Raw genomic sequence first — 12,149 nt, 5'->3', positions numbered from 1 at the left:
CTTCCATGCCGGTCAACATTGTAATCAGAAGCCTTTCTGTGCATGTTCCTGCTGCTAGACTACTCCCAGCTAAGTTGGACTTTAGTCCTCGTTTGTTTTTGCATTTTGTTCCAGTTCACAGCTGTAGTTTCGTTTCTGTGTCTGGAAAGCTCTTGTGATCTGAAATTGCCACTCTGATGTTATGAGTTAATACTAGAGTCTTAAAGTAATTTCAGGATGGTATTTTGATAGGGTTTTCAGCTGACCATGAAAGTGCCCTTTCTGTCTTCCTGCTATCTAGTAAGCGGACCTCAATTTTGCTAAACCTATTTTCATACTACGTTGGTCATTTCATCTAAAATCACCGCCAATATATGTGGGGGCCTCTGTCTGCCTATCGGGGAAATTTCTCTAGAGGTGAGCCAGGACTATATTTTCCTCTGCCAGGATTAGTTAGTCCTCCGGCCGGCGCTGGGCGTCTAGGGATAAAAAACGTAGGCAACGCTACCCGGCTACTGTTAGTTGTGCGGCAGGTTTAGTTCATGGTCAGTTTAGTTTCCATCCTTCCAAGAGCTAGTACTTATGTTTGCTGGGCTATGTTCTCTTGCCATTGAGAACCATAACAACGTCCCCCACTGTACATACATACCAACACAGGACGTCCCCCGCTGTACATACTAACAAAGGACGTCCCCCGCTGTACATACTTACAAAGGACGTCCCCCACTGTACATACATACCGACACAGGACGTCCTCCTCTGTACATACATACGACACAGGATGTCCCCTGCTGTACATACATATCGACACAGGACGTCCCCTGCTGTACATACATACCGACACAGGACGTCCCCCGCTGTACATACATACCGACACAGGACGTCACCCGCTGTACATACATACTGACACAGGACGTCCCCCGCTGTACATACTAACAAAGGACGTCCCCCACTGTACATACATACCGACACAGGACGTCCCCCGCTGTACATACTAACAAAGGACGTCCCCCGCTGTACATACTTACAAAGGACGTCCCCACTGTACATACATACCGACACAGGACGTCCCCCGCTGTACATACTAACAAAGGACGTCCCCCACTGTACATACATACCGACACAGGACGTCCTCCGCTGTACATACTAACAATGGACGTCCCCCGCTGTACATACATACCGACACAGGACGTCCCCCGCTGTACATACTAACAAAGGATGTCCCCCGCTGTACATACATACCGACACAGGACGTCCCCCGCTGTACATACTAACAAAGGACGTCCCCCACTGTACATACATACCGACACAGGACGTCCTCCTCTGTACATACATACGACACAGGACGTCCCCTGCTGTACATACATACCGACACAGGACGTCCCCCGCTGTACATACCAACAAAGGACGTCCCCCGCTGTACATACATACCGAAACAGGACGTCCCCCGCTGTACATACTAACAAAGGACGTCCCCCGCTGTACATACATACCAACACAGGACGTCCCCCGCTGTACATACATACCGACACAGGATGTCCCCCGCTGTACATACATACCGACACAGGACGTCACCCGCTGTACATACATACTGACACAGGACGTCCCCCGCTGTACATACTAACAAAGGACATCCCCCACTGTACATACATACCGACACAGGATGTCCCCCGCTGTACATACATACCGACACAGGACGTCCTCCTCTGTACATACATACGACACAGGACGTCCCCTGCTGTACATACATACCGACACAGGACGTCCCCCGCTGTACATACATACCGACACAGGATGTCCCCCGCTGTACATACATACTGACACAGGACGTCCCCCGCTGTACATACTAACAAAGGACGTCCCCCACTGTACATACATACCGACACAGGACGTCCCCCGCTGTACATACTAACAAAGGACGTCCCCCGCTGTACATACTTACAAAGGACGTCCCCCACTGTACATACATACCGACACAGGACGTCCTCCTCTGTACATACATACGACACAGGACGTCCCCTGCTGTACATACATTCCGACACAGGACGTCCCCCGCTGTACATACTAACAAAGGACGTCCCCCGCTGTACATACATACCGACACAGGACGTCACCCGCTGTACATACTAACAAAGGACGTCCCCCGCTGTACATACATACGACACAGGACGTCCCCCGCTGTACATACTAACAAAGGACGTCCCCCGCTGTACAGATATACGACACAGGACGTCCCCTGCTGTACATACATACCGACACGGGACGTCCTCATCTGTACATACATACGACACAGGACGTCCCCTGCTGTACATACATTCCGACACAGGACGTCCCCCGCTGTACATACTAACAAAGGACGCCCCCCGCTGTGCATACATACCGACACAGGACGTCCCCCGCTGTACATACTAACAAAGGACGTCCCCCGCTGTACATACTAACAAAGGACGTCCCCCGCTGTACATACATACCGACACAGGACGTCCCCCGCTGTACATACTAACAAAGGACGTCCCCTGCTGTACATACATACGACACAGGACGTCCCCCGCTGTACATACTAACAAAGGACGTCCCCCGCTGTACATACTGACATAGGTTGTCCCCCGCTGTACAGGGGCGCTATAGAGTGGTCTGTACAATTCGCCTTGAGCCAGTCGGGAACTGTAAAGGAAATAATGGAGTAGAGAGTGAAATGTCAGTCCATATGTGTAATCCGGAGGTCAGTGTCTTGGAGGGTCGCGCTCTCTCGTCTCCTCTGCCCCTCAGGAGTAATTATGCATGGTGCCCGTCCAGTGCTGTCTCACAGCTGCAGCGCCCGCTCCTGTACAGTGCCCCCTCACATCTGCAGTCTAATGGGGGCCACAGACGCAGGTGCATAGTCGAGTGTTGCCCAAACTGCAGCATCGGCTCCTTGTGTCCTCTGCACTGTCATGTATCAGGAGGCCCAGGATGAGTACGACCTCCTCACCATCCTCTGCTTGCTGTAGGCTCTGTCAACCATGGACGAGTTCAGGAACCTGGATCGAGACATAGAAGGTTCAGCAAAGCGTTGGAAGAAGTTTGTAGAGTCTGAATGTCCGGAGAAGGAAAAGTTCCCCCAAGAATGGAAGAACAAGAGCGCCCTGCAGAGGCTCTGCATGATGAGGGCGCTGCGCCCTGACCGGATGACCTACGCCGTCAGGTGAGGACTGCCGCTCACATTGTATTGGGCGCTACAGGTAGTTATGTTGTACACATCTGCAGTCCTCCGTTCACATGAAGGAACGGATTCTCCTCTCTGCAGAGGTGCCACTGGGGTTCAGCCCAGGGGGGGCGAAACATCTGAGGGACCCTCTAACCGGTAATCCTGATTAAAATTATGGTAGCGTCCTAAGATATAGGGGAACGTTAGCCGATGACCGCGCTGCTCCTGAAAATGAATCTCTATACAAAGGCCGACACTGATAATACCGCCGTATGGTGACATATAGTGGTAGATCTCTGTCCTGCAGCACAGATATACAGTGGGCACAGAAAGTAGTCAGACCCCTTTAAATTTTTCACTCTGTTTCATTGCAGCCATTTGGTAAATTCTATAACGTTCATTTGTTTCTCATTAATGTACACTCTGCACCCCATCTTGACTGAAAAACAACAGAAATGTAGAAATTTGTGCAAATTTATTAAAAAAGAAAAACTGAAATATCACATGGTCATAAGTATTCAGCCCCTTGGCTCAGTATTGAGTAGAAGCCCCTTTTGAGCTAGTACAGCCATGAGTCTTCTTGGGAATGATGCAACAAGTGTTTCACACCTGGATTTGGGGATCCTCTGCCATTCTTCCTTGCAGATCCTCTCCAGTTCCGTCAGGTTGGATGGTGAACATTGGTGGACGCAATTTTCAGGTCTCTCCAGAGATGCTCACTTGGGTTTAGGTCAGGGCTCTGGCTGGGCCAGTCAAGAATGGGCACAGAGTTGTTCTGAAGCCGCTTCTTTGTTATTTTAACTGTGTGCTTAGGGTCATTGTCTTGTTGGAAGGTGAACCTTCGGCCAAGTCTGAGGTCCTAGCACTCTGGAAGAGGTTTTCATCCAGGATATCTCTGTATTTAGCCACATTCATGTTTCCTTCAATGGCAACCAGTCGTTCTGTCCCTGCAGCTGAAAAACACCCCATAGCATAATGCTGCCACCACCATGTTTCACTGTAGGGATTGTATTGGGCAGGTGATGAGCAGTGCCTGGTTTTCTCCACACATACCGCTTAGAATTATCACCATAAAGGTCTTTGTTCATCTCATCAGACCAGAGAATCTTATTTCTCATAGTCTGGGAGTCCTTCATGTGTTTGTTTTTTTTTAGCAAACTCTATGTGGCTTTCATATGTGTTGCACTGAGGAGAGGCTTCCGTCGGTCCACTCTGCCATAAAGGCCCGACTGGTAGAGGGCTGCAGTGATAGGAGAAAGTTCCACAAAGTCAACTATCTCCCTACTGCATCTGTAGAGCTCAGCCACAGTGATCTTGGGATTCTTCTTTACCTCTCTCACCAAGGCACTTCTCCCACGATTGCTCAGTTTGGCTGGACGGCCAGGTCTAGGAAGACTTCTGGTGTTCTCAAACGTCTTCCATTTAAGGATTATGGAGGCCACTGTGCTCTTAGGAACCTTGAATACTGCAGAAATTCTGTTGTAACCTTGGCCAGATCTGTGCCTTGCCACAATTCTGTCTCTGAGCTCCTTGGCCAGTTCCTTTGACCTCATGATTCTCATTTGGTCTGACATGCACTGTGAGCTGTGAGATCTTATATAGACAGGTGTGCGCCTTTCCAAATCAAGTCCTATCAGTTTAATTACACACAGCTGGACTCCAATGAAGGAGCAGAACCATCTCAAGGAGGATCACAAGGAAATGGACAGCATGTGACTTAAATATGAGTGTCTGAGCAAAGGGTCTGACGACTTATGACCATGTGATATCTCAGGTTTTTTTAATTAAAATTGAAAAAATTAAGGAAGGAATGTAAGGAAGTCTGTCCAAAGTGGAGTGTAACTTACAGCAGCAGTGCAGATCTCAGGCTCCTGCATGGCGTCCTCCCCAACGCGCGTTTCGGCACACTGCCTTCGTCAGGGGCCCTTGCTTGTAATTTTTAGAGGGTTAACAGGCGGTCCTCTCTTGTAATATTTAGAGGGTAAATGGGCAGTCCTCACTCATAATTTTTCCAGGTGTATGATGCCCGCCTTCATAATTTTTTACAGGATGTGTATGAGGCTTATCTGTACAATTCTCTTACATATATGTATACCCCCAGGGGTGAATGTTTTTCAGCCCTAGTCTTTAGTGCATAGGCTTTACCAGTCTAGGAGTCCCACTACCTAACAATTGTAACAGTGTGTATGATCCCTCCTTTATGCCTAATACAGGGTGTATCGGAGTCCCTCTTCCTTCTGATTTTTGGCAGTTCTTGCATTGTTAACATAAGCTTTGTGAGTCAGAGTCCCTCCTTCATAAATTACACAGGATTTGTCTGAGACACACCACAGGCTCAGATAAGGGAGTAAAATATTAAAATTACATTTACCGTGACTACCACTGGGTGTAGTTTTATTTCCCCCTCTACTTTGTCATCTACTGTAATCATAGGTGATGGGGAAATATGGTGAGAGATGGCCCGGCTATTAAGGGGTGGAGGAGGCAGGTTTTTTTCTCTTTTTAATCGTGCCTTATACACAAGTCATTATACTAAATGTTTCCTAACCTTTTTTCCTGTAAAATCCAATTTATCTTCGATTTTGTATGTTTTATTGTCAGCTCTCACACTGTGAGAGCTAATGTGGAGCCATTATACAGTGTGAGAGCTAATGTGGGGGCCATTATACATTGTGAGAGCTAATGTGGAGCCATTATACAATGTATAATGGCCCCCACATTAGCTTTCACACTGTATAATGGCCCCACATTATCTCTCACACTGTATAATGGTCCCCACATTAGCTCTCACACTGTATAATGGCTCCCACGTTAGCTCTCACAATGTATAATGGCCCATTAGCTCACAATGCATAATGGCCCCCACATTAGCTCACACACTGTATAATGGCCCCCACATTAGCTCACACACTGTATAATGGCCCCCACATTAGCTCACACACTGTATAATGGCCCCCACATTAGCTCACACACTGTAAAATGGCCCCCACGTTAGCTCTCACAATGTATAATGGCCCCCACATTAGCTCTCACAATGTATAATGGCCCCCCCATTAGCTCTCACAATGTATAATGGCCCCCACATTAGCTCACACACTGTATAATGGCCCCCACATTAGCTCACACTGTATAATGGCCCCCACATTAGCTCACACACTGTATAATGGCCCCCACATTAGCTCACATACTGTATAATGGCCCGCACATTAGCTCACACAATGTATAATGTCCCCCACATTAGCTCTCACACTGTATAATGGCCCCCACATTAGCTCTTACAATGTATAATGGCCCGCACATTAGCTCACACAATGTATAATGTCCCCCACATTAGCTCTTACACTGTATAATGGCCCCCACATTAGCTCTCACAATGTATAATGGCCCCCACATTAGCTCACACACTGTATAATGGCCCCCACATTAGCTCTCACAATGTATAATTATAATGGCCCCCACATTAGCTCTCACAATGTATAATGGCCCCCACATTACCTCACACACTGTATAATGGCCCCACATTAGCTCTCACACTGTATAATGGCCCCTCATTAGCACCTATCCTGTATAATGGCCCCAAATTAGCTCCCACACTGTATAATGGGCCCCACATTAGCACCTATCCTGTATAATGGCACCACATTAGCTTCCACACTGTACCATTGCCCCACATTAGCTCCAACACTGCATAATGGCCCCCTCATTAGCTCTCACACTTAATAATGGCCCCCACATTAGCTCTCACACTGTATAATGGCCCCCATTAGCTCTCACACTGTATAATGGCCCCATATTACCTCCCACCCTGTTTAATGGTCCCACATTAGCTCCCACCTGTTTAATGGCCCCCACATTAGCTCCCACCCTGTTTAATGGCCCCCACATTAGCTCATACACTGTATAATGGACCCACATTAGCTCTCACACTGTATAATGGCCCCACATTAGCTCCCACCCTGTATGATGGACCCCACATTAGCTCTCACACTGTATAATGGCTCCACATTAGCTCTCACACTGTATAATGGCCCCCACATGAGCTCTCACACTGTATAGTGGCCCCACATTAGCTCTCACACTGCTGCCCTCATTCCCAGAGCACGGCTGCTGCCCCTCGTACCCAGAGCATGGCTGCTTAAATAATATTTCTGCTGCTTTTCCTTTATCTCTCAGGCGATGTCCCCTTTGTTCAGCATCTGGAGTGTCCTGCGCTGCAACGCACTGCGAAGCTGTAGTGTTCACACACTAGGAAATGTACAGCAGTCTTGAGAGCTGCTAATGCAGCACAGCAGAGCGCTCACAGGATGCAGGATGGAAACTGGTGAAATCCAACTAACAAGAATATTTTTCACTTTTTCTTTACTTCCAGGGATTTTGTGGAGGCAAAATTGGGCAGCAAATACGTAGTGGGGAGATCTCTGGACTTTGCAGCATCTTATGAGGAGTCCGGGCCGAGCACTCCTATGTTCTTCATCTTATCTCCTGGTGTCGACCCTCTGAAAGATGTCGAGAAACAAGGTAATAGATGAGAAGTGACTTGTGATGTATGTACACAGTGACTGCTCCAGCAGGATAGTGGGTGCAGCTCTGCTCAGCTGCTGCTCACTGTGTTGATTGTGGGTGCGGTCGCTGCTGAGCCTGCTGTGTGCTCCTGAGCTCCTGGGAACCACCACCTCTCCGCCCGGGGACCTGCTCTCTCTCTTACCCAGGGAGTGAGTGGGTTTCCTGGGATGAATGAGGGGACCAAGTCCCAGGCTTCTGCTTCCCGGACCAGGCTGGCGGGGGGCAGAAGGAACCAGCAACCAGCCTGCACATCAGAAGATTCGGGGGTGAGACGCTCCACTAGGAGTCGCAGCAATGTGGCTCCTACTCCCCCCAGGTCTGCAGAGAACCAGAGAAGCCGCAAGGCTTCCATGGAGGAGAAGCCTGCTAGCGTGCAAGATAGCGGTCCTTCCGGAGGAAAGCTAAGTGCTCACGGAGGTGAGGCCGACCTCACTGAGGAGGGTTGGGCGCTGCAGAGACCCCGGGAGTCTGTGTCCACCTATGCCTCCCGGGTCATGAGCCACCTTCGTGAGTACGAAGATGCGAGTAAGACACTGAGAAGGCTCCGGGAGGAGCTGCGCTGCACAAGCGCAAAAGCTGCAGGCGCCTCCAGACCCAGGAAGACTCTGAGGGTGGTGGCGTATGCCGATGATGTCACCGTGTTTGTTTCCTCTCACGAGGAGGCAGGGTGGCTGATGTCAGAGGTAGATCGCTACTCGGAGGCATCCGGGTCCAAGATCAACCGGGATAAGTGTGAGAGTCTCTGGCTGGGAGGAGGAGATCCTGGTTTTGATCTCCCAGACACCCTTCCAGGACCCAAAATCTCTGCAAAAATCCTTGGCATCGAATTTGGCCAGGGGGATTACCCCAAACAAAATTGGGACAGCAGGATAGAGATCGCCACTCAGAAGGTGAACCAATGGAAGGGTTGGTCTTTGACCCTAAGGGAAAGGGTAAACCTGATCAAAACTTACCTGCTCCCTTTACTGATTTATCTGGGCAGTGTGTGCATCTTGCCGGAATCTCTCTGAACTCGGGTCTACAGTTTGTTCTTCCAACTGTTATAGGGGAATAGACTGAACCTGGTCAAGAGGGAGGTTACTTACCGTACGAGGAGACTAGGAGGGTTGGGTATGGTCAACCCTGTGGTATTCCTTGTGGATACCTTCATTAAGATCAATTTTGCAAACCTCTGGAAAGAGAGGGCTCCTCCGTGGGTATTCTCCTGTAGGGGATGGTTTCAGCCTTTCTTCCAGGAATGGGAGACAGGAGGGCAAGTGAAGGATCTTCGCACACCGCATGGACATCTTCCGGCTTACGCTACCTTGGTTCTGAAGGTAATTCGTCGGTGGGGTCTGGGAATGTGGGAGATCAGGACTCTGCCAAGGAAACTCCTTGACAATAGGGTTCTGTTGACCCATTTCCAGAGGCCTCTGGCGCTCAGGGACTGCCCAAGTCGGGATCTTGGGGTGGGTTTACATCTTTTGAATTCTATCCGGATCCCCTCGAAGTTTTGGGACTTGGCTTGGCGCTGCTTCCATGGGAAACTGTGTGTGAGGGTCAATCTGAAGTGTAGGAGCTCTGAGGACAGGAATTGTCCTCGGGAGCATTGTGGTACCTTGCTGGAAAGCATGGACCACTTCCTGCTTCATTGTCCTTTCAACACAGAGGTGTACAACAGGGTGGGCGCCTTCATTGGCTGGTCTCGGCTGGCCGGTCTCTCCTATGCGGAATGGGCCTATGGAGCATTCGGAGACCTTGGTGGTCGGGACCGTTGCACCTTATTTCTAGTTAGCGCAGTGGTTAGGTATCACACGTGGAACGCACGGTGCTTAGTATCGACGCAACGAAAAATCCTCCCCGTGGATGATGTGTTTAGGACCATACTCGGTGACCTGGTGAAGGTGCGCTCTCTGGAGTATGGGAGACTGGGCGCACGGAGGGCTGCGGTCCTCTGGAGGGGCTTTTCTTTTAGTGTGCCCTAGTCTGGTCATCTCCTTTCCTGGTGGTGGGCTGCTGCTGACACTGTAGATTTTTGTTTTGTTTGATCATTATACAGTGATGTAGGGCTGCAGGCGCCGAACTTGGGCTTCGTGAGTTGTGATTATTGTGGTGTGTGCTGCTGTATATATTGTATATGGGGATATAGATTTGGGTGTAGGTGTTAGGTTGGGTGGTGGGAAAGGGGGGGAGGTGGGTTTATCTTGTGGGACTATGGGACACTGGGTTGTTTGGGGGAAAACTGGCACTGCCTGATCTGGCCTATGGACGTTGGACATGGACTGAGGCAAGAGACGCAGGACCAGCTCTCAGGTCAGTGAGGGGGGTTGGGAATGGAGGATAGCTTAGTATTGTATATATTTGTTTAAATTTGTGGCTATATTATTTAAAACTAAAAAAAAAAAATAATAATAATAATAAAAAAAAAAAAAAAAAAAAGAGAGAGAGAAAAAAGTTTATGTATATAGTTTTTGTTTGCCATTGTTTATTTTATTTGTTATTATTATTTTGTTTGGTGACCGGACCAGAAGGTCAAAGTAGTTATTCTGTATATACTATATAATATGTGTGAGAGGAGAGAATGAGCGGCTGGACCAGTGTTCAGTATACTGATTATTTTCTGGCTAATATTTTTGTTATGTTTTCTGCTATTATTGTTGTTATGTTTTTCATTTTTATAATAAAAGATCTACAGGATGTAACTCAGGATCAGTAATGTAATGTATGTGCACAGTGACTGCACCTTCAGAGTAGTGAGTGCAGCTCAGCTGCTACTCATTGTGGTGATTGTGGGTGTGGTCGCCACTGAACCTGCTGTGTGCTCCTGAGCTCCTGAGAACCACCACCTCTCCACCCGGGGACCTGCTCTCTCTCTTACCCAGGGAGGGAGTGGGTTTCCTGGGATGAGTGAAGGAGCCAAGTCCCAGGCTTCTGCTTCCCGGACCAGGCTGGCGGGGGGCAGAAGGAACCAGCAACCAGCCTGCACATCAGAGGATTCGGGGGTGAGACGCTCCACCAGGAGTCGCAGCAATGTGGCTCCTACTCCCCCCAGGTCTGCAGAGACCCAGAGAAGCCGCAAGGCTTCCATGGAGGAAAAGCCTGCTAGCGTGCAGGATGAAGGCCCTTCCGGAGGAAAGCTGAGTGCTCACGGAGGTGAGGCCGACCTCACTGAGGAGGGTTGGGCGCTGCAGAGACCCCGGGAGTCTGTGTCCACCTATGCCTCCCGGGTCATGAGCCACCTTCGTGAGTACGAAGATGCGAGTAAGACCCTGAGAAGGCTGCGGGAGGAGCTGCGCTGCACAAGCGCAAAAGCTGCAGGCGCCTCCAGACCCAGGAAGACGCAATTCCAGGCGGAGGTAAAGATCCTGAAGCTTGAAATTAATGACCTGGAGGTAAGAAAAGCATTTATTCGTGAAAAAAGTGGACCATTTAAAGAAAAGCTTATAAATGAAGACCGATTTAGAGAAATGGCTGATAACAGAGAGCAAAGGCAGATGGGGCTGCAGCCTGAGAGCCAGGTGGATGATGATGATGATGATGAGAAGGAGGATGACCAGCAGAAAGCCCCACCTGGCAGCCTGCTTAGTCACTCACAGGCCACGTGCAGCGAGCTCCCTGCTGGACAGGCGACAATGACATCTCGTCGCAGTTCTGCTGGCTCTGGGGAGGACAGTGACAACATCGGCCAGGGAGGGGCGCTAATGGCAGAGATCAAGCTCCTGGAGTCCCCAGTGTGCCTTCAGAACTTCCATCTTGGTGATGATTTACCAGAGGAGGCACCTGGGGGCCACAAGAAAAAGGTAAAGAAGATCAAACCTAAGCTCCAGGAAGCGGTAAGCTATGTGTATGCCCCCCTCCCTGTACCCCCTGAGTCGGCTGCAGGGTCAGCTCGCTGTATAAGCCCCGTTGCCCAGCCCAGCCCGGGTTCTGCTGTGGATCCGGTGCAAAGGGGCGGGGAGACTACAAAGCAATATAGTGAGGCGCAGAGCTCCGTCTCTGCTTGTAGTAGCGGGGACGTAGCAGCAGGTGCATCAGCCGAGAGGCTGGACAGTGAGGGCGGCCCGGTGGCAGGCGAAAAATCAGGCCACGACACTGTGGTGCGCTCCCCAGTGGGAGGGGGGAGCAGCCCGGTGTCAGGGGCAGCTCCGGTAGCCTCGGTGCCCCTGAATGCTGTTGCCGCTGATCACTTAGTTGAGAAGCGGCGGCAGTGTGAGGGGGTTACCGGGGCTGGGCGTTTCGGTCCTCCCACCAAAGTCCTGTTCTGTGTTGGCGTCGCTGGTCAACAATATGCTGATATGAAGGAACAGCGGCGCGCCATAGCGTCGAAAGATCAGCGGCGCCTGGTATCAGCAGTAAAGCAGCAGAAAACATCATCTGATGATGCGGAGGGCACACATAAAACCAGGGGTGAGGTCACCTCCAGTTCTGTGGAGGAGACTCA

At 50.0% G+C, this 12,149-nt stretch overlaps 1 protein-coding gene across 2 annotated transcripts in view; it reads left to right on the top strand.

Moving 5' to 3' along the window:
* DNAH9 (dynein axonemal heavy chain 9) overlaps positions 1-12,149 on the top strand; it is a 188,418-nt gene that overhangs the window by 159,806 nt on the left and 16,463 nt on the right. For both annotated transcript variants that reach the window (XM_077254615.1, XM_077254614.1), the window contains 2 exons: positions 2,970-3,163; positions 7,536-7,684. In XM_077254615.1, coding sequence (XP_077110730.1) covers positions 2,970-3,163; positions 7,536-7,684 — 343 coding nt within the window. The remainder of the gene's footprint in view (positions 1-2,969; positions 3,164-7,535; positions 7,685-12,149) is intronic.

This window comes from Ranitomeya variabilis, chromosome 4, assembly GCF_051348905.1.
Source record: "Ranitomeya variabilis isolate aRanVar5 chromosome 4, aRanVar5.hap1, whole genome shotgun sequence".
In the NCBI taxonomy this organism is placed as follows: Eukaryota; Metazoa; Chordata; class Amphibia; order Anura; family Dendrobatidae; genus Ranitomeya; species Ranitomeya variabilis.
This window is presented reverse-complemented; position numbering and strand designations above follow the sequence as displayed.